Source organism: Cottoperca gobio, chromosome 16 (genome assembly GCF_900634415.1).
Source record: "Cottoperca gobio chromosome 16, fCotGob3.1, whole genome shotgun sequence".
NCBI lineage: Eukaryota > Metazoa > Chordata > Actinopteri > Perciformes > Bovichtidae > Cottoperca > Cottoperca gobio.
The window spans coordinates 22,422,756-22,446,305 of NC_041370.1; the positions used below are offsets into that span (position 1 = coordinate 22,422,756).

Below are 23,550 nucleotides of genomic sequence, written 5' to 3' on the forward strand. Positions count from 1 at the left end.
TCAATTTTAGTTGCAGGTTTATTGCTGGCATGTAATTTCTCAAGGGACTCTAAGGGGGTTGTAATCACTGCAGCTTACGTTGTATTTTTCAGTCTTCAGTCATGTATTTAGCTAAACAAAGGAGAGATATGCAGGTTGTTTGCCAGTTGGAGTCAACACGTGTTCGAACTGCCATTCACAGGGATGCATGAGGAATAAACACATGAGACTGGCTCAGGCTCAACAGGGCAGCCGGCCAACTGGACTGCCACTGGTGCTTTCTGTTGACCTTCAGGAGAAGACTTCCTGAGGTTCTTATAGGAACCATAACACTGCTATTCTGTTGCAAATTAATTTACCTTAAGTGTGTAACGTAAACATTTAGCCCCTCATTGCTCGTATTGTATGTATACCGTCGCAGTCCTGGATACTCCCTTTAAGGTTTCCCTGAGTCATTTTGTGATGAGGTGCTGATATTAAATATGTTTAATATGTTACTTCATCACACAACAATTGTATTCCCAACTGCCTCTGTCTTATTGGAACATACTGAAGAACAAAATGAGACCATGTACATTCTTGAAATATTGCTATAGAAACTTTACATACAGCAAAATCCTGTTCCCTGATAGATACCGCTCTGGCCCCCCTGACACTCTGAAGCCCGCAGAGTGTACTCTAACCATGCATTAAAGTGGTCAATTCAAAAATACAAGTTAAAAGTTAGCATGTCCGGAGTGTGGTTGTTTGAAATAGTATTATAAGACTAAATTAACTGATGAGCTGGATATATGGAATATTGATATCGAGCTGTGTTTTGTCACGCCTGATTATAAATTGGCCCGAGCAGTCTTTTTCTGTGCCTATTGATTATCATAGTTTTCCACTGGAGCTATTGATTTCCCCACATAAATCACCTTGGGGAATTGCAGAATAAATCATAATCCACTGGAAGAAAATCATTTTCATTTTCAGAGTTTTTAGCAGTTCAAAGCCTCTTCAGAACAATTGCACTAGCTAGATGTCCCTGCTTCCAATTGGCCATTTGAACGCATGCCTGGCACTTTTATGATGTAAAGAGAGTGTTATGTTGTTTTGTTACCACATTCAGCCTAGCTACAGTTTCGTAGTAATCAAGGGGGACTTTCCTGCAAGCGTTTGTAAGGTGCCTGTTAATGTGTAGGCAAATGTACAGAGACACACAGAGCCAGTTCACTGCAGATCATTTCCCCAGAAAGCACTGAGGGCAGGGTGATATCATACTGGGGCTGTGGGGCTGCCCAGCTCCGATCTCAGAACCCATATCCACTCAACTCCATTTGGCAGCAAAATATTTCACTCTGTCTCTCTTCCTTTCTGGCTTTGGTCATTGCATATGTTAAGTATACCGGGTACATGTTACAAAACACCGCCGACTTTCAGAACCAGCATTGGCTGAATTGGACAGAAGCCAGTTCCAGCAGATGACAGAGACGCAACACAACACAGCGCATGGTTAAAGATATTCTGGATATTTTCATGTTACAAAAGACAAAAGTCTACCATTAAGATTGCCTCTCCATCACATAAGGAATCCCATTTCTCTTTGAATTGTCTTTTGGTGCATAATCTGTACACGTACTGTACAAATACTCACTTTTATGCTTTGTCTAGGTGTTTTTTGAGCTAAAAGTTTTTTCTACAAAATGTTTCCCTTTTCATAATTGTACGGCTCTGGTTGGCTTTATAATAGCTAATATTGCTGGTTAATCCATCAGGCTTTTCTGGTCAAAGTATATGGTCTGACTAAATAGTCTGGTGGATAGACTAGAGGCTGAGGTTTTCAACTTCATTTAAAAAACTAAACACAAGACTGATCATTTAACTCCCATCACAGGTTTGTTTGAATATTGCTTCGTAACTTCATCAAAAGTGTTAAGGGTTGTTTTTGTGTGATTATTCTTTACAAAGAAGGCCGTAGAACAGCGACTTTAAAAACAAGTCGTTTCTCCTCAGTTTGAGGTCGATTCCTGTCTGCCCACACAATTACACCACAAATTGGTTCACATAAAACTAGCCTCTAAGTATTTTCTTTATTTGTCCCTAATGAATGTTCTTATTGGCAGCAGCACTGTGTTTCTGATCGAGAGCCTCCCGAGTCCCGAGCTTCTCATTGTTCTCTAACATCTACCAGAGAAATGATCTCACTGGCTTTCCTTTTCAATCCTAAAATTAGCCGTTGGCGTCCGGAAAACATACTTCTTTTGCTGAGAAACCTATCCTATGATCTGGCTGTGCTTCTTAAAGGTTGGAACGAGAACTGTTGTCTCAGTTCCTGTCTGCTAGTGGTCTGGATGATGGGATTAGATGTAATTTTGCTGTTTACTCTGAGGACCAGAAAGAGAAAGCGAGACATGTAAACATTTGCATTGTTCATATTGTCAATCTGCAAGGTAGAAGACAATAGCTGGTGGGAGTCAGGACTGTGGACCTCAAAAACGTTTCCATACTGATGTCTTTTCTGTGATCTCAACCGTAGTTTGTCAGCGAAAAGGTTGGGAACAGGAAAGAAAGTCCAGGTTTCATGGTTGAGAGACGTATATATTGTGGAAAGACATCAATCAATATATTTGGAGTAAGAAATGGTAGAGAGAAACTAATATATACATGCATATACACATACATAAAAGAGAGGGGGAGACCTGATGAGAGGACTTCATGCAGAACTACACAGTCATACATAACTATAATCCAAGCCCAAGTAGCCTGATGGAAGTCAGGCAGGTTTTTATTGGCTGCTCTGCGCTTTTCAGAAGGGGATAATATTTTCATTGTGGAGTTATTTATATAGTTTAATTTTTCTGGTAAAGTCAATAATTTATCAAGGTAATGATGGTTGGAGTGGGGAAAGAAAACAAGGAAAAAGGAGGAATAATGAGATAGGAGGCCCCCCCAGAGAAGCATGGTTGTAGTCTGTAGGGGACTCGCTAGATGAGAATGTCTCTGGCCTCTGCACACTGATGAGCCCATACAAAGCCCTCCTGAACTTCCAGGACAGACAGAACAGTCTGTGGGGAACAGATTTGTCCTTATGTATCCTTTTTCGGCTTTCATGAATGATAAGGGTATTAGGCTTTGTGGATGTTGGCTGTGGCTTTTGAGGTTGAAGTGAGAGGAGCAGAGAGGGAAGTTGGGGTTGAGTTGTGGTTCATCAGACATAGCGTGGATTAGTGTGCAGGCTGGAGGGGGCTTAGTTCAGATGACGGAGGAGCAGGAGGGGATTAAAAAAGTGGGTTGAGATGTTTTCACGAAGAGACCTTTCAAAGGGTCTTGGTGTCACATTGAGAAGACGTGTCTTTTTGTTTTCATTCTTTACATGTTGTGTCATGGTCTGGCTGGCAGAAGCGCCTTCTTTTTTCTCAACTGCATATTGTACAGATTGGATGATGATGGTGTGTATGATCAGGCTGAACTCTGATCATAATGATGATGAAAGTCATGACGATTGCGCTGGGAAACGGGTGTGATCCTCTTCTCGCTTTTCTCCGTTTGTCCCCGCCTGCCTGATTGAAACGTCTTCCCTCCAATTACCTTGACTGGTTAGGGGACTTTGTAAAGCAGATCATGCAGTGTGTACATGGATGCAGTATGCGTAGAGTAGAAATAAATGGGCACGGTAAAACTCTTAAAACGCAGTCCTCCTGCCACCCCCTCACCTTCATTCCTCACCCATTCAGTCAGCCTGGCCACACCACCACTTTCTTCATGGCGGCTTCATTAACCCCGTAACAAATGGAGTTACGTAAATATTTAAATAAACACCGACTTGCATCCAAAACAAATAGGCGGGCAGGTTTATTAAAGAGCCCCATTGCTGCCTCTGCACGCAGCTGTAACAGAATATACAACACTTCAACTCACTGTAAACCATTTGTAAAAGGGAACATACCAGAAAGATAGCAGGCGGCATGGGGAAATGCAGAGATCCCTCAATGAGGCTGTTTTTATGGTTGACTTGCTCAACCGCTTGGGAATGACATATGGATATGTTGTGCCATTGTTGTTGTGAAGACTGTTAAATCTGTGGGTGTATCAGAGTGAGTTGGTGTTTGTGAGTGTGACTTACACATTTGTACGTGCGATTTACCCTCGCCACACCACACACACTCACATTTTACAGCAGTGTTCCTCTGCCGCAGCGCTGTTGTGTTGTACATCATTAAATGAGGCAACACTGATTTATTTCTCGCCTTTGAGTCAACATGTTGTGATGGGGCTCTGATCACTTGACATGCTCAGGCTGTGGGCTTAAAAGACCCGGGCCTTTCGCTTGCTGGGAGATGTGATGGAGCTTTTAAAGAGGATGAATAATCACCATCAGAACACTAGAATGTTTATAGGACTGGACTGGCAGCTCCACACAACAGCTGAACACTAATAGAGAAAGAGGGAGTGGTGGGACAGAGTGAGAACAAAACGGAGTAGGAAAGGAGAGAGGAAGGGTGTATAGTCAGAGTTTGGCCAATAACATATTAGCCTAATGGCCTAACAGAGGGTGAAAATGAGGACATGGCTGAGATGGCACGAGACAGGGGGAATAACCCCACTTTAAGAGGACTCTCAGGACTTGTTAGGCCTGGGCAGGTTTAAGAGCTTTGGGCGCTCCTGTCATATTTCTCTTTCATTTGAATTTAGACCTCTTGTGTTCTCTCTGTCTTTCTCATTCTCTGTCCCTGCCTGCCTCTCTCTTTTTTTCTATCCCCTCCCTGCAGAAATGGCAGGCGCCAAGTCACTATAACAAGATATGGCAGTTTCATTCCAAATAATGACCCCAGGATTAACAAACAGAGTCCTGGAATGGTATTTAAAACAAAGCGGAGAGCAGACTGGCCTTGCATTGTTACTGCCTATGCTGTACTTTAACACACTTTCTGATTGGCCTAACAGACGCTCTCTTGAGAAGGACATTCACAGTCCTGCCTACCCCAAAAGTAAAAAAATAAAGACTTCTCTCCTTGTTGTACTTCAGGTGAAGGTTAGCTGTAAGGTCTCTAGGATTAGGGCAATAACCGGTTTTTAGATGAAAACTGCAGCAAGTATACCACCTTTGAGGCCTGACCACAAAGTAATAATATCAAGAAGAGTGATGTGTTCCTCTAGAAAACCACTCAGATTAACATTTTGAAGGTGGTAGTGATTTGGAATGAGAAGGTAAAAGCAGACCAGGGTGTTAGAAGCTGAATTTAATGATAATTGCTCTAACTGCAATTGTTGGCCCATTTTCAGGCTCTGTGCTGATGTGTGTGTGCCCACATGTACTGTACACATGTATCATACTCACTACATGTTGTGCATTATGAAATTGGCACACTGCGTACCTACTTGCATATTCGCAATCATGCATTTAAACTCTAACAAATCATAGTTGTAATTTTCAAAATGGGCACACACAGCCAGATAGTCTCCAACTTCTAGTCATGCAGGGTCCACTCCACCCTAACGCTAACAATGTCATGGTGTGTAATTGATTATTTTGGTAAATTGGAGGGACATGGTACAACTGTGTGTGAGCAGGATTGATGTTTCTGAAGGTCAGAAGGGAGGTCTCTGTTTACTTTAAGATTTCACCAATGATGATTGGTGAATGTGTGAACTCATTTGGTCTGTTTTAGTGTTTATTCTGTTGTGTGTTGTCAGGGCAGTGTGTGTGTGGATATACAGAATGTTAGCCTTGTATTTTCCAATGTGGTAAGGCACCGTTGGGTTGGGTGTGTGTGTGTGTAGGGGGGGGGGGGGGGGGTGGGTAACCAGGACACTGACGTAAGTATGGAGACTATGGTAATTCCAGAGATAACTACCAACAGAGTTAAAATCATACACACCCACTAACACACACTTCCACCATCAACGTGGGTGCAGACACTGACTCATTCACCCAAAAACATACACATGCAGATACACTACTTTGTCACTGTACTTTACAAATAAACACACATTTACACAGAGCATGTCCAGTCCCTGGGGTGAAGTCTCCTCGTCTAGACAGCTGGGCCACATGACAGAGAGCAGCGGCCACAGAGCTCTGTCATGTCTGTATGGATCCCCTGCAGAGCTGAACAGGAAGCAGATCTCTAACGCAGTGTGACAGGAATACTCTAACACACACACAGCCCTCTACAACAAAACACTATTGACAACCCAATGATATCACAGCGGTTTAAGCAGCACTCTCTGCACATTACTCAATGAAAGACAGTCCATGAAACCCAATCGGCCCTGTCAAAGTCAATTTTTGACATCTGACTATGTGGATATGTGGTAAAGTATATGAACATTGGAATTGGTTGTGTACGAGGCTCACTGAAACAATGTAGCTGACGAATAAGAATGAGAGAGAAGGCAGATAATATAGGTAGTCATATGTACAAAATGTACATTGCTGTCCAAGTACTGTGTGTAGTACGTAACGATGCAACACTGATTGTAGGCATCATGACAAAATCTGTCCATTTCATAGTCCCTGAATGCCAGAGGCACCTGGATGTTGAGTGTGAGAAAATACTGTAAGAGAGTCGAGACACGAGGGTCTCGACCTTCAGTCTGGTTTCCTCCACTTCCACACATTCCATTACACACGTGCACCTGTGACATTAGTCACTCAGCCTTATACACTCATACACACACTCTCCTAACCGCAAGCTTTAGGGTGGTTGCCACAGCAACAATAAACCAGTGTAACAACTAACCATCCTTTTTATCCATTGCCCCGGCAACACACTCTTGTTGCCATGCAAACCCATGTGGCTGTTTTAGTGATATTTGGGAGCGTGGCGTCTAAGGAGGCACGGCAGTACTGTGACATCACCGCTGTTTCATGACAACTGTGGGAGAGAGCTGCTGAGCAAGGCAGACCTTTAAATCATGGAATATGTCTTAATGTGTCTTCAGAGGGACCCCCCTTCCTTCACCTCTGACGCCCTGATGGCTTTAACATCCACAGACCTCAGGCTAACCTGGAAAAATGTGTGTTCTGTCTATATGCTTCTGTCTCAGCCCCTCAGTCCACCTCCCTCTTACACTCAGCTTCTCTTGTGTGTATTGAACACTTAAGGGTGTCTTTTACCTTCACGTTAATAAAGTTAGTGCAAAGGCTAATTGGGCGGGTTGTTGCTGCGTGCTTTGTGTGCTTGGCTGTTGCCATGAGTGTCAGCGTAGACAATCGACCTTCGTCTGGACCACAGCAGGCACACTAGGACATGTCATGTCTAGGACACTGTGTGTGTGTGTGTGTGTGTGTGTGTGTGCGTGCGTGCGTGCGTGCCCGTTCTCTCCTCTCAGTTCTCATAGTTCCGCTGTAGGAGACAAGAAACCTGAGTGCCAACATTACGTCACCTCGATGAAGTTTCAGTTTAACATCATATAACATGATACTGTACAACAAATGAATAAAACTGAATTATGACGAGAGTTAAATAAAGGATTAATGCCGGACAGTGCATAGTCTCATGTACCATATTTTATATAATATGTTACCTCTGTGGTAAAATAGGTTACCTCATCACAAAATGAATTCACATTTATACTGAGTACACACAGCACTGACGTACTTTCTTTCTTCTCCAGAATCCCGTCCCCTGTCCATCCCAATGAAGGTGATGCCCGACACCACGGCAGAGGAGTCCTGGGCATCCTCAGAGGAGAGAATGAAGGAGCTCATCGCCCAGGCCTGGGATGCTGTTAAACGCCTTACTCTACAGGTACCAAACTATGCTCTCTACCAGTATTGTTGTACTTGTGTATAGGAGCAGGTATACAAGATACCCATTCCCTTCGGATTGTGGTCCTTTGATGTTGCTCATCTGTTTTTGATATACACGTTTTCACTTTATGTCCCGTGTACACTAGGACTGAGAGCTCCGATGTTAACAAGAGTCAACACCCTGCTGAAATATATTTTGAGTTACACACTGAATTCACATTGTTAAAATAAGATTCTTTGAAATCTAGCACCCACATATGTATCAATAATGATTTTTGATGTCTTGGAAATGACATGGAACCTTCTGTTATGTCTTGCATATTACCATACCACTACCTTTTGCACTATATATATATATATATATATATATATATATATATATATATATATATATATATATATAAAACTGTATATATTCCTTGTAAATATAAATAAGTTTTCCTTTGTATTTCTTCCTTCAGTGTTACTTTTATATAGTTTATTATGACAATAATAAATCATTGAATCCTAATATATGCCAATCTTTACCACATTTATCTTTGGGCTTTAAGCATTAGCAAAAGTGGCAACTTATAGCTCTCTGACTTGCACTTATACAGAAGTTATTGGCTGTCACACACGTCCGGGAGCAGTTTTACATTTCCAAACACCAGTCCGAAATCTACTTTAGGGACCATTAACCCCTCTCCCTGTCCTCCTCTTTCTCTCTGAGGTACCAAGCTTTAGCTGAGCCCAGCCCAGTCTCTCTGTGGTTGTGGTCATATGGCTTCCAGGGACCTCTGTTAGCTGTTAGCCCATTAGCCTGTTTTACATACAGATGCATACGTAGTGTCTCATGTCGCTTTGTGGTGGGCTGGCTTGTTGGATGTCCCTGTCCGTCTGTTTAAGTGTCTAACTGGATAGTTAAGCGCTCCCATTGTGTGGATGCTTGCTGCATCATGACTGGTCCAGTTAGCAGAGCCCACATCACAACCAGCCCCATCTGAAACACATCAGGAAGTGCTGACAGCTTTCTGACAGAGCTCCTCTTGAAGGATGAAGGAACAGAACGTCATGGTTTATGCACACGTGTGTCTACACACACGGTACCCATGATGTTCAGTACATTACTGATTGGGGAATATGACATCTTTGTATTCAGTAATGTGTTGGTTTCATTTATGACTGCTGATAGTATTAATTTAGCATTTTTTCATATTCTCTTGATGAGAGACCTGAGCAAGAAGCCTGGCTTACTTAAGTATCCAACAGATCACTGCATCATGGAACTATCCTTTGACAGCACACAGTCAGACAGGGTTACGGTTACATGCTGATGTCAACAGACTATCATCTCACAGATCACAACTTCTCGTGGTTCTGTTTTCAGCAGTGTGTTTTATATGCATGCAGGTCATTACAGGCGCAACAACAGGTTTATTCATGGCAACAGGGATTCTCTGTTCCAAAGGATTCAAAGTGCAGGTAAACTAAATCAGTCTTTAATTGGAATATGACTTGGTAGCCAAGTTTCTTTGTGCATGTAAACAATAACCAAAGATGCAGAAGTCCAACAACCATTCCTAATTCATCTTAATTCTTATTGCTAGGACCACACAAACCGATGTCAGTCAAACATGAAAGAGGGCATGACGCATGTGAATTGAAATACTGCTTCAGAGCCCAGGTCCCATGTCAGCCCATTGAGCTGTTTACAGTACTTCCACAAAAGTTAACTCAACCCTCTAATAGTTTGCTGAGCCCGTCATTGCCTCCACTTTCCTCTGTCCCCTTCGGCTGTGCGACTGGGACCACACCACGTACTGCTGCAGTAATTAGGAAACAGTCTGTCCTGTTGACATGGGAGTGGAAGCGGACCAAACCGAACGACCCGACAGCTGGTACCCCCGGCCTTGGATATCCCCAAACTTAAACCACTCCATTTATTTTAGCGTGGTGTAAACAGAATACCTAATGGCTCACACTTCTGCTGCATATGTGCCCAATTTGGCATGCAGGGCTTTCTCCATCTTTTGCAGAATAGAGAGGAACGAGAGGGATCGAGCGAAGGTGGTGGAATGGGATTGGGGTAGAGAAAGTTACAAAAGTACTTATTAATCTACGGCTGCTGAGACCACTTAAGGCTGTTTAAACAGAATATGGACACGTGATAGCTGGTGGTTGTGTAAATTGTCTTCGTCTCAGATGCCGTTATGATGCTCTGTGGCTGTGGCATGAATTCTTTCCTACAGATTCACAACAGAAGACAAGAGGATAGAAGTCCAGCGCGGATGCTAAGATACGTGTGTGTGTTTTACTATGATAATGTAGCTACAGTACATGAGGTTTACATTTTCAGCTTTTGTCTGTTGTCATTAATTCCACCAGTGTCAGCAGTTCCCAAAAAGCATAGAACGGAATAAAATATGTTTTATATGTTTAAGTGTCTAATGTACTTTGCTGCATCATCCCTTATCTTACCTCAAGAAACAGCATAACCTCAAGAAAGATCTGCACAAGCAATTCTGTCCCACTGCACTGTGCATTTCATTACAGTGTGACGCTATACTTGAGTGTAGTTTATGTAATGTCTTAGACACATATCCCACTCAAAGTCTAAAACCAGAATAGCAGCTGGAAAAAGCAGAACATGCACTGTTTCTATTTGTAGCTTTCTGCTCTAAAATCATTCTTTTCACCATACTTGTCTTTTTCAATGACAGACACAGTTAGCATTGATTCATGGTGATGGCCCGTCATGCGTGGTTAGGGCACAGATTATTATCTGAGTCCATGAGTGTCACGCTCTATCTGTAGTTGAGTGCTTCAACCAAACCCCAGAAATGATTCTGAGCCATGGTTCCTCTGTGACTGTGAATCCAGCACATTCCTATCTATCTCACTTTGTAACACCCTCTTCTCCCGTTACCTCACTAGGAATGATAGGCCTGTGATGAAAATGGACAAAACATTATTCATAATCTATTCAAAACCATCAGAGAACTTCCTTTAATCTCTTTAAGGAACTGTCAATGATAAAGACAGACCGTCGGCTAATGTTGAAAACAGACAAGCCGGCTGGCCCGAAGAGAAATGGTTCAGTTTACACATATAGCTATGTGAATTCCCACAGTCTTAAACGGTAGTTGATTAGTGTAGATGCTCCCCTGGAAAGATTAACTGAGAATCTGTATATGGAAGAAAAACACATTGACTAAGAGTGAACAAGCCAGTGTTTTTGTTGCACCATTGCAACAGGCATGGTGAGGTCAGAGAGACGGACCATCCAAACTGAGCCCCTCAGGCCCAAGATGGTGGAGTCTGCATGACATTACGTACCGCACAGATCATCAGCGTTGTGTTCCCTGTAGAGGCAACTAAGTTTCTTGGTCATGCAAGGCTACAATATGTGTAGGTGGTGTTATTTTAGTAGTCACTTCACATTAGGGCTGAAGGGCAGTGCTGCAGTTGTCGCCCCGGCCAGAGTGGCCTGGCACATCTTCAAATGGCCACTTGCCCTCGGCCTGGAGTCCTGACCTTCTTCATTTCCTTCTCTAGCTCAAATTCATTGCGTACTCTTTGCATACAGTACATATCCTCTCGTATTCTTACCTCTCGGGTCCTTTTCTGTCCCCTGCATTTTTTCCCGAGGGTATTTCCTGCGTACCCCTCTCCCCCACTGCTCATCCTAACCCCATTTCATCCTGTCATCTCGCTTTCTCAGCCCCATTCTCCCCAGGGACACCCATGTTCTCTCTGGGCCCTGATAATAATTGCCAGTGATCAGGATGGTGATTCTATTTCAGGAATTTTGCAATAATTCCTTCTATTTAACACATGAATGTGTTCAGCGCTGGCAAAGGAGCACGTTGCTACCAAAACTGAAATGGGATCTGCTGAAACAGAGAGACCGTTGCCATGGAAAAATGAAGTAACACTGCTCCCTGCAGCTGCCATGCATTAATGAGTAGGATATATTTTGGGAGAGAAGAGGAGGAGAAAAGGCAGTGGGGTAGAAAAGGTAAAGTGATGGATAGGAGACAGGCAGTTTAGGAAGCGAGGAAGAAAGAGAAAAACTGGGCAGAAGGTGAGTTTTGAGGCAGGAGGAGCGTGAGAGAGAGAGAGAGAGAGAGAGAGAGAGAGAGAGAGAGATAGTAAGATCATGTGTACTGTATGTTTGGTGTGGCTCAGATCGAGCAAGCCAGATGGTTTCCATGAACAGGATCTGACCCCTAGCTGGAGCGCCTTCTGCAGGCACATTACTTCATCCTCTGCCCCCCTTCCTCCATCCTATCATCCCTCCACTCAACACCTCACCCTCCCTGTCTGTCAGATCACACAATTTCAAAATGTTTTGCAATTAAAACTTTAATTGTGTGCCACCATGTTTATATATGGAATACATTTTTCCACTTTTCAAATTTGACAGTCATTGTACAAAACCTAGGAGTCATTAAATCAAATTCATTTGGGTGGATATTCCAACTTCAGGTAAGTGCATACATTTACATGTATGATGATTAACCTCAAGCCCCAGCAACAGCATGAATAGGTCTATAATGGACCTATTGTTTGGTAAAAGACACTTAAATCAGGACTATTTAGTAGCATATTTTAATAAATATAATGTAATCAAACGGCAATTAAATGAATCTGTAATCATCCTCACAAACTAATCTTCTTTGAGCCCTTCTACATCTGCATGCTAGATGACCTTGTTGCCTGCTGCCAAACGGACTTGTTTTTTGATCAGACTGAAACTGAGATGAATTCTGTATTTTCTGACAGCGTCAGGGGCACAATAGGAAATGGCTATGTTTATGTTTAAGAGCACAGAAAAATGAATAGGCTTTTATGTGCGTGCGTGCGTGCGTGCGTGCTCGCATGCGTCTGTACGTGTGTGCATGCACATGTTGACAGGAGCGCTCATGTGTGGCCAGAATCCCGTTCCATCATCTGCTGCTGTGTCAATACACTGATGACCTCACAGCCATTATAGACGCACACACATATTTGACCCTCTCACCGGGCTGCACTGGAAAAGTGCTTACCAGGATTCTCTTGTGTCTGTAACCTCTTGAACCTCAGAGGCCTAGAGACCTGGAACTGATTTTCATCAGGATAAAAACTCACAGCAGCTAGAATTTCAAGATTGAAATGTTTTAGAAATTGTCAGGGGAAAAAGGACGGCGGTTTTCACCCTGGTCTTCTGATTGTGTTTTGGAAAGCTTGTTTGGAGGTGAATCTGGTGAAGTTGTTGGGGCTTGCATACACCACTTTGTCTTCGGACAGAGGAGGAAGCCATGCCAGACACAGGTCCAATCAGATCAGCGGAGGTACAAAACAGCCCAGTTTGGCCTACTTGGTTCAGTCACACCACATAAATCAATAGTAGTGAAAATTTGCCAGAGTTAGCCAATAAAAGCTCTTCTCATCTGCAGTCCATCACCATTTGATCCAACTTGGCCTAGTATAACATACTGCATAACATAATCAGCCACCTCCACTCACTTCAGCTGGCCCAGAGCAAAATTGTCTGGCCACACTACTACTGTAGATAAACCAAGCCAAGCTGATTTCATACATCTGACCAAAGCACAGGCCAACCTGTTTGCCATTATTCCTTTGTATTTGAGGGCTATCATCAAAGCTCTGAGCTATACCATGAATCTTGCATAATCTATTGCTTGACCTTTAGCCCAGTCCAATTCACGCCATTCCCAATTAAACTAAGCCGCCCCATCCTAATTGTCCTTGGCCCTGCTGAGCCGAGACCTCAGCTATCACATCACAGTACTCCCAGTCATGGCCACCCTCTCCCAGTGCATCTTTAACTCTAGTTTGGCGTGGCCACCCCTGAGACCCCATCTGTAGTGGCTCACCATGCTGAGGGGGTTGAGGGGTGATTGTTTGAGATCGGGGGTGTGAGCAGGCCAGGCCGGCCACACTCCTAAGGCCAATGTTGGATCAATAAACGCAGCGATCAAAGTCGTAATTAACCCACCCCGCTAACACAAACACCCGGGCCAGCAGAAACAAACAAAGCCTTCATGTCACCTAAAGCGTTTATTTTTGCAGATTTCCACCTCGGCCAGGGAGACCTCCAGCGCTTGTCAGCTTCTGTAAGCAGTGTTAGAAGACAGGAATGCAGGGCCACAGGGATGGCTGGCTGCCTGGCTGTGCTGCTGTGCCAGGCCACAAACTTATTGCTTGTGGTGGCATGTGGGTGAGACCCAGCCTATCTGTTGTCAGGAGGCATCACGCTTAGATGCCTTTCTCATAGACATTAGGGAGGAAAGCTGCTCTCTGAGGTTGCAGGAAAAACTTAATTTGTGTACATCCATGCACCACAACACACATCTGCACAGTGTCATCTTCATTAATCGTGTTCATTTACAGGGAGACACTATTTACACTATTACACTCACTACTTCAAATGTGTTTTTGGACGTGCAGGAGGATGTGCAGAAGGTTACAGTGGGTGGGTTTTCCAGAGAGACTGGGGGGGGGGGGGGGGGTTGCTCTGTGGACCTTCTGTTCATCTGACTGGCCACTTAGGAAACACAGTGTCCCGTCTGGTGCAGGCACAGGAAGATTACATTTGGAGAGGTATCAGGTTTTTAAAAACAAAGGGATGTGTTTTCCGTTCGCTGCAGATCTCTCCACTGAGATTTCTCTGCTCCAGAGTTGCAAATGTTTTCACCCGGGATGCTGGGAGGGTGTTTCTAATTTCCTCCCCTCTATCTCTGGGTGATATCCTGTGTGTCGCGGCTTGCTTTTGTGCGTGTGTGTGTGTGTGTGTGTGTGTGTGTGTGTGTGTGTGTGTGTGTGTGTGCGCGTGCGTGTGAGCATGTGCGTGTGTGTGTCTGTAAAAAAGAGTTTGCAGGAGAGAATGAGGGAAAAATGCGTCCACACATACGTGCTTGAATGTGAAGTTTTTATGTAAGTGTGTTTGTGCTTCACATGTTGTGGGGTCGCTCCACAGAGAGGTGATCTTGGCCTACAGAGTTTGTGCTGTGCTGAGATCTGTACAGAGTCAGGACCTCCAAGCTTCTCTTCCCTGCAGTGATAGGAAAACAAAGTCTTAACAGCGGATCTGACCACAGCACAGCACCACAGGACAAATGTCAGACACGTACTTCATTGGTACTGCATTATATCTTAGTCATATAATACAGCTTAAAAGTAGACCCAGGGTTTTAAGTTTATGGGCTCAGTTAGGACAGATTAGTAAAAAAGAGAGAACTCCCTTATACATTCTGTAGTTTAATAAGCAGCACATGTCACAGGAGAAAGATGGATCATATAGCTCAAGCTCACACTCATTCAGATATAAAAGACAAAGACATTTTCTCGGGCCGACCGATAGCAGAGTGGTACAGTATATCTCTGCTCAGGGCAGACATCATGGGTGCAAATGCCTGAGCAGAGCGTCCCCGGTTCGACTCGGCTGACAGGACCGTTTACTGCATGTCATTCCTCTACTTTCTTTCCCCACATGTTGTGTCTTTCTCTGTCTTTCTCCACTAACACTATCAAACACAGACATCAAAATAATCTTTAAAAAAAAGAAATGTTCTCAAATGTGTTCTTGTTTTAAGCACTGGGTATAGTCTTGTGTTGTTTAGTTATGATAGCTACATTTAAGATCTCTCTTTCAGACAAGGCATGTCTTAGTACCTTTCCTGCAAAGTCACTTAATGTCTGAAACACTTAACTCTACTTCTAAGAATGATGATCTGAGAATAATGTACTCTGAGCTGAAGTTGCTCTTCAGAGTAGACAGGCTGTCCTCCATCTAACTCACTGTTCTGTCATTTACTGGCGAGGCACGGCGGATCCTAAGAGCCTCCTGTGGTTATATAGGCCATTTCCACATGGCCCCAGCCTTTTAAAGCCTAAGTGTGTTTGGCCCTCAGCTTCCTCTCTATTAGAACCTGCTCTGCTGGAACCAGATAAACCATCTTTACAAAGACTCAAGGGAGATATACTGCACAAGACAGATCATACACTCCCAATGCTGCTCAGAAGAGCATGGGATGGAAGTATGGAAGTATGGGACGCTTTTTGGGGGTATTAAGACAGAAAGATTTGAAACATGGTCCACACATGTGATTCTTAACGCTATCTGATGGAGCGGGGAAAGTGATCAGGAATAAAACTGAGCAGAACTTTCTACAACAAAATGGAACAATCCCATATTTAGAACTCTGTGATGTGACGCCAGGCAGGGATGAGAAAGAAGAAATAGACAAAGAAAAGAAATGTCTTCAGGCATCTTACTATTTAATCAAAGTACTTTTCAAATGGATATGTTTCAGGTTTTTAATGTTTCAGGCTTTTTGGTTCCTCTGTCTCTTTTCTAGTAGTATTTATTTACTCCTGACAGCATAAGCTGGCTTCCTGATCCAGAATCCAGATTGAATTAGAGCCTGTGTGATTGTAGATCAAAGTGTAAGAAGATCCTTGTTCATTTAGAGGCCTAAGAGGAGGGGATCACGGCCTAAGTCTCAGGATAAGCAATGGTCACCTACTAAATAACCATGCTGTCACTCAAAAATACTGGCACTCTCACTCTTTGAGGCTGCGGGCCTTTTTACTGAATCCTGTGTTTGTCAGTGTGCATACTGAAAGAGCACTATAGCATTATTCTACATACAGATCTCTATATCAGTTCCTGCTAGTCTCTGTCCTCTGATGGCTGTGTGCTGTCAGATCACACATACCAGGGATGTACTGATGAAAGGCAGCAATGTGTAAAAGAAAGTACAAACAACATTTGCAATCTGTGCTCTGTCTCTGATTCTATGCCAAACAGCAGTATCATTGCCACACTGTATAAATCATATTGAAGGGTAGTCTCCCAACAGTCAAGCTTTTGGTCTTTTGTGGTGATTTCACCCAATGTAAGAAAGTGTGTTGTACTGAACTAACGCAACACCCAGCAGTAGTACAGAGGATTGTGACCTTATAGCTTCAGCAGTGTTGTGTAACAGAGTTCATTGCTGTTGCAGGTGCCATCCTTCAGAGGAAGTGGTAACAGCACCAAGTGTCTGCAAGGATATTAAAAGGGGGAGGGGGGGGGCTCTCTCAGAGCGGCACTTGTTAATTCAGGTGTGTTGGCTTGAGGCAAAGAGGCTTCTTTCGTTTTTGGTTGTTTTTTTAGATTTTTTAAATGAATGATAACTGCATTTGCAGGTGATATGATCCGAGATTTTGTGCATTTGTGTGTGTGTGTGTGTGTTTTCAGGTTTACATGTTCTGTATGTGAACATACAAGCACACATATGATTTCTGTGTGTATGTGCTTTTGTAATGGTGTGTCATTTGAGCATGTTTTCACAGTTAAAGCCTGGCACGTGCAGCCTCATAAGGAGTCGATTGGCTTCAATCTTTTTTTTAACAGAGATTTCCTGGTCAAAATTGGAAAGTGTTTCCGCTGTATTTGAAGTATATTAATAGAGTGTGCTGCGAGTGATACACCCTGCCCTGGATACACACACAGACACACACTCTCATTGTCCCTCAGTGTTTTTTCCTGGATTAATCTGTCATTAGAGGCAGTGGGTAACTGAACTGCAGTCCCAGGCCGCCGACAGTTAACTCCATTTATTATGTTTAAAGATTCAGTTTCACTTTGACAGGACATGATGTCATTGGACAAAAGGAATGAAGAATTATGACTCTTTGACTCCTCTTTTCCCCACTGAGCCTTCTATAATGACATATATATACTGTATGAAAACACCTGCCATTAAACTTCTAACAGTAGGCTTCAACTTAAATCCAAATCTTTATGATAATCCTGAGTCCTCCCAATGTGGTTTAGCTCCAGATACCCCTCTCATAATTAGAAGTTAAAGCATAGTTTATACACACTCACAAAAGTGCTGCACTCCCCTGTGGCGTATTTACTGTTTGTTGTACCTGAGTCATTTCCAGAGGCCGTCTATCTGTCATTTTCTTTTGCCGTTTTATTCCACATTACCCTGAACCCCTCAGAGGCTAAAGTTGTGTAACAGATATTCCACACTGCAATTATACTTCTGGCTTTCAGATATTATTTGTGCCCATTTCTATTTTTAAATTCATTTCAGGATTTTCCTATTGCTGCAATTGGAAAAGCTGCCTTTCCACGGGTCTACCCACACAGAAAATACATTTTTACCACCTTATTATGGATAAATATGTCATTTACTTTGCCGAGCCTTGTGAGTAGCTTGTAAGTACACAAATGCTGCAAATGTTGCCCTTTGCCTCCCAAGCATGTGACGGAACAAACTGAGTTTTAGGTCAACCTGGCATACCTGTCAGTTTCCTGTCCTGTCACAGGACGTTGTGCATGCTTTTTCTCTTTTACACACACACACACACACGCACACGCACACACATAAACCTGGCATGCCCATCAGCTCACGGTAGGGGGACATTGTCACACAGGCGAACTGCTTCCAATACTGTGTTTATTGGCCTGTTACAGAGCTGTTAAACACAATTGTGTGGAATACCAAACATGACCCTGCACAGCCTCAACTGAACTTTTACACCTGGAGTTGTGACATCAAACACACATACTCTCACTTTCTGCTTTCACCTGTTAGTACAGGGAACTTTCTTTTTTTTTTTTTTTGCTGTGTATGCAACCATTCACAAACACTGGATTCCCCTCTCACCCCTCCTTTTGGGTTTCCTTTCCTCCCCTTGCTCCGGTCACAGCATCTCTCCACGCAGACTTTCCACCCTGAATCCATGAAAGGTCATGGTGAGAGACCTGGACACCAACAACCAGGCCTCAGCAGTGACAGGGACAAAAGGACAGAGGCTTGGTATTGGTATTGGTAATGATATTGGTCAGGGAGAAGAGCTGTCAGTGGTCAAAGCAGTGATGCATGTGGGACACTCTGACCTCAGACTATTTTTCTCTCTGGATCTGTCAGCGCTGTTCAGCAGTGCCAGTGATCCCCTTTCTTGCCTTTTGTTACCCCTCTCGTCTTTGTCTCCTTGTGTTGCTGTGTGTGTGTGTGTGTGTGTGTGTGTGTGTGTGTGTGTGTGTGTGTGTGTGTGAGAGAGAAAGAGAAAGAGAGAGTCAGACCTCAAACATGAGACCACAGAAGGGGAGACTTGGAGAGGCTTGTGAGGTTAACCAGGGTGACCTTCTGTTAGTGAAGCCCAGGGAACAGGGTGGAGTATATAGCCGGTCCATTCTCAAAGGGTTCTGAGCTCACGTCCCTATTAGTCACACAACCGCAGAACCAATGATAGGCATTTGCGATTGTTTGTCAATATGTTTGACTGGTAATTTGAGGACATATCAGCATAAATTGCTCGACATTGAGGTTTGATAAACTGCCTTTAAATGGCCAGTGGTTTGCTGTACCTGAGAAGGCCAAGGCTTTCCATGGCAAAGGAATCATTTCAGTGAACATGAATCCATTCGGGTCATATTTAACATTCCTGTTTTCTCATGCAGTGTTCACGGAGGGCCATCTTTTCATTGCCCTCACAAAATATTATACGGCATGCATTTAGGGTGCACCGAAGGAACTGAGTTCTCTCCACCAGGATGAGGTGTGTAGTCTCTCTTTACCTCTTCCAAGGAGGTTCTCCCTTTGATCCCATTTGTTTCTCTCCGTTTGTCTGTTAGCAGGATATATTACACACTCACGTAAAGTTAGGCCATGGCTCATGGAACAAAGAATTCTAAAGCAGAATTTTTAAAAAGGATTTCACAACAACAAGTTACTGTAGGGCATTTTACATTTGAGCTTTTTTCTCATGAACTATTGTACTCAAAAATCTGGCACATCTGTCCCATGATTGTCTATCACAGTGTGTATTTTGCGTCGGATCCAGATGTAGATTAAACATTCCTAAACATTTTCTATTATTAAAATAACAAATGTAGATGATTCTGCAGCATTGGCACAGTCATGCTCTCTCTCTGAGTACTTTCTAGTCCTCATTATATTTTGATCGTACTTGTTTACCATATTTGTCTTGGATACAACTTCAGCCAGTAACCATATTGCCTCCTGGAGTAGGTATGGATTACAATAAGTAGTTTGTTCATGGACTCAGTGGCCCCACAGACTTTAGTACGATTTAATCCAGACCCTGGCAAGATATTTGACTAACATTGCAGTTCATCTGTTTGTTATAGCATTATTCCCCTTGTCTTTCTGTGTCGTCATCCTTCTTCTAGCAACTGTGTGGTTTGAAGTCAGATATTCATCAGCAGCTGCAGCCTCTGGTCCACCGGTGCATGGCATACCCAGTTCACTGTGGTTTTTATCTACTCTGTTGACCTCAACTCCCTCACTCCAGAGAAACGCAAATGTTTCTGTATTCGCCGCCCCCACATGGACTCATGTTCTGTTGCCATTGTGAATTACAAAATGTTTGTTTGTGTAGCTTTTATTAGCTGTCACCAAAGGAAAACTGAAGATTAGTTTTGTATCACCCAGATTTAGGACTGACAGGCCATTTTCTTTTCCATTACATAGTTAGGCCCTTTGAAGCATTTTGAGCCTTTTTGCCCTAAACATCTGTAAACATCTAGAAACAGTGGTCGCTATGCCCAGTGAAGGCCATTCAATTCAACTTTTTCCTCTGTAGTCATCTGTGAGATGTTATCTGATTGTTGTTAGTATTTCACTGATGTGGCAAGTCTGGAGCTACCATACACTTGACATCATCTTGGTTTTGTGTTGCCATGGGGAACAACAAAAGCATTATAAAGTCATAATCAAAGACCATTAAGGGGTATTACATTATGTTTTATTGTACAAACTCAGGCCAGCAACTACGGTGGTAGTTGATACAGGTGGCGCCCAATTGTATCTGCTCTGCTATAACACAGGAAAGAGATACGTTGTGTTGTGGCACATCTTACTCTCAATACCTAAAAGTCCCTTTTTCCTTTGCAAAGCTTTTCCAAAACAAAAGATTGTTGCCCAACTAACTCACTTTTTCCTAATAGTTATTAAAAACAAAAAGTACTTAATATTTAATTTAGCTAAATTTATCCAACAATTGCTAATAAAAAGTATGAAATGAAATCTCTGGGGAAATCTAAAGTCTTACATCTGTGTCTTCTCAAACGCTGACAGACCTTTCCTTTAGTGTTTTACCAGGCTGAACTTTCATCTGTGAGCATTTATTTTACTGTTTAATATTTTCCTATGATTATGTGTAAAAGTTTGACTCCCAAAGTTTGATATATGGTGACGGATGTAGTCAACCATCAGACACAGTTTGGGAAATCAAATAAATGTGGGTACCTGTAGTTGGAAATTGACAATTGGTATGTATGGTAGCATAGCTGTGCTTTCTAAATGACCCATTTGAAACTATAAGAAAGTATATGTTTGAAAGTATAAGATAACTTTCTATATGTTAGAGTTGAACTTAGTATGTATGATTACCCGTGAAAGTAATATAGTTAAGCTTACACACATATAGACATTTAAATTACATTTGATATTGGTTCTGCATGAAATTTGTAATGAAATGATTAGTCAATTAATCAAACTGTCAATCAAATATGTATTAATGACAATTTTGATAATGCCTTATGTTAGTAAGTTATTAATAAAAAGACCAAACATTTGTTGACTTCAGCTTCTTACATGTGAATATTTGCTTATTTGCTCAGTTTCATGTCAATGTTATTTGATCACTTAGTTTTCTTTAGATTGCTGTTGAGACAAACTAAGTGATATTAAATCACCTCGCTGGGTTCTGATTACTTAAAAGCATTTTTATACTTTTTCGATCTATTTAAAAAACCAAAAACATTTGGTTGACATTGCCACTCCGCTTTTCATCAATATGTCTGTATGTTCTTCATACTGACACGCTCCTTTGCTGAGTGTCAGCCAGTACCATAGTTTAAAACCAGTTTGATTGTTGAGGAATAGCCCAGGCAGAAGAGGTAATGTGCAATAATGTGACTAAACCAAGATGTCCAGCAGGAGAGCATTAGCCTCAGGCAGTGAGCTCAAGGTGCAGACCAGAGTCACAGTGTTAAACCCAGCGGTTTCCGTGTGTCTGCCTGCTTTACAGCTTAACCCTGCTAAGATCTGCAGCAGACCAGGCAGTGTCAATGGATTTTCTTCCTGCGTGCCGGCTCTTAAAAAGGCCAAAGCCTTATGTGTCAGTGTGCAAAAGTGTTCCGATTTCAAACCCCCCTTTGAAGAGTAATCAAAAGAGGAAGCAGCGTGAGATGAATGTGTAACCATATCTCTCACCCTTTCTCTCTAGCTCTCCTTCTCTCCATCTCTCTTTCCCTTTATCTCAGGCTTTTTCTCACTATCTCCCTCCCATCAAAGCTGGGAGAACTGGCCTCTATATACAGGCCTGTCAGAGGCATGTGAGTGCGTGTTGTCCACTGAACATAGTACAGTGTAACAGTGCTTACTACCAGTCAATAAACCGAGCAGCTCTCTGACACACACACACACACACACACACACACACACACACACACACACACACACACACACACACACACACACACACACAGTATCTGGCAGCACCTGCTGTCTGCCCCCTGTTCTCCTCTCCTTTCTGTTAACTGGTCTTTTAAAGCAGTGCAGCTCCGATGTAATGGAAAAAGACGCTGCCCTTACACTTACTGGCTACTTGCTACTGGTTACTGACCTAATGGCTTGTAAATTTAGCTTTTTTGGTGAACAGAGATATGTGTGACATTATGCAGCTGGAATGGGTCTCAAACCCTTTTAAAACAACTTCAAAAAGATATGATTTAAATTCAAGATTGAACTGTTAAAAGTCCCTGACGTTGTAAAAAGTGTTCTGTTTCCTAAATATGGAATGCCACATTGTTTTTTAAATGGGCATTCAAAGTCTCAAAGGTTTTCTGAAGGCAAATCCTACTGTCGAAAGCAGGACATTAATATAATACAGTAGTGGTCTTATAATGGAATAAAATATAGCAATGTTTAGTTTAGGCACCAAGGCATCAAGCAGAACAGCATGCATGACTAAATGTGGGTTAGACTGTTTCCATTTTTCAAATCAAGGAAAGGTTTATTAAGCATGTTCAGTCATTTCCAGCAACACCCAGCGTTGTGCACACACTCTGGTCCTTTCCATTGCAATCCAAATCCTCTAATGTCGGCACAAAGCAGTGCCCTTGAGCACGTTGGGTATGGGTAGCTCACTCAAAATGATATCGGAAGGCCAAGGCAGATGGGTGTCAAATGATCATGTGACTGAATTGATTAACATGACTTCTTCTGTCCTTTATATCTCTCTCACCTCTTCAGTTGGAGCTGCAGTCATGCTGTGTGTTCCTGCCCAATGACAGCCTCCCCTCCCCGAGCACCATCATCTGCGGTGACATTCCTGGCACCGTCCGCAGCTGGTACCACAACCAGGCCTCCATGCCCGGGACTCTGGTCGTCTGCCTGCCACAGATCAGTGTCCTAAGTGCTGGGCACAAGTACATGGAGCCGCTGCAGGAGCTCCCCTTTGTTGTCTCCAAGCCCATCCTGGAGGAAGGTAGGTTCTCATACTGTATCTAATGAAATCTCAACTTTCATTAGAAGGATTCAAATGCTGGGAGAAGAACACGCGCCGAGATGCTCAGTGAGAACACCAAATGTCAAAAATATGGATTTGAAAGTTTAAATGAGAAATGTTACACTTGTTAAACAGCGATGTTGACGGGTTCATAGGTAAAAATGGAAGTCTTAAATTTAAAATAAACTTCAATTCTTTACACATGAAATTGCTTTTTTAATAATTCAAATGAATGCTTTCATAATAATAATAATAATAATAGGCTACACCATGTGAATTCATCATTATTATGGCCTTTTCAACACTGA

General features: G+C 42.7%; 1 protein-coding gene across 11 annotated transcripts in view; it reads left to right on the forward strand.

The window, feature by feature from the left end:
• Positions 1 to 23,550, forward strand: part of vps13b (vacuolar protein sorting 13 homolog B) — a 315,620-nt gene that overhangs the window by 138,422 nt on the left and 153,648 nt on the right. For 9 of the 11 annotated variants that reach the window (XR_003833763.1, XM_029452593.1, XM_029452596.1 and 6 more), the window contains exons 22-23: positions 7,582 to 7,715; positions 22,987 to 23,221. Coding sequence is in view for 10 of the 11 variants with exons in the window: in XM_029452593.1 (XP_029308453.1) it covers positions 7,582 to 7,715; positions 22,987 to 23,221 (369 nt within the window). In the remaining variant the exon portion in view is untranslated. Of the gene's footprint in view, positions 1 to 7,581; positions 7,716 to 7,863; positions 8,057 to 19,898; positions 21,031 to 22,986; positions 23,222 to 23,550 lie in introns of those variants that run through there. The other 2 variants (XM_029452601.1, XM_029452602.1) reach the window with 2 other exon arrangements.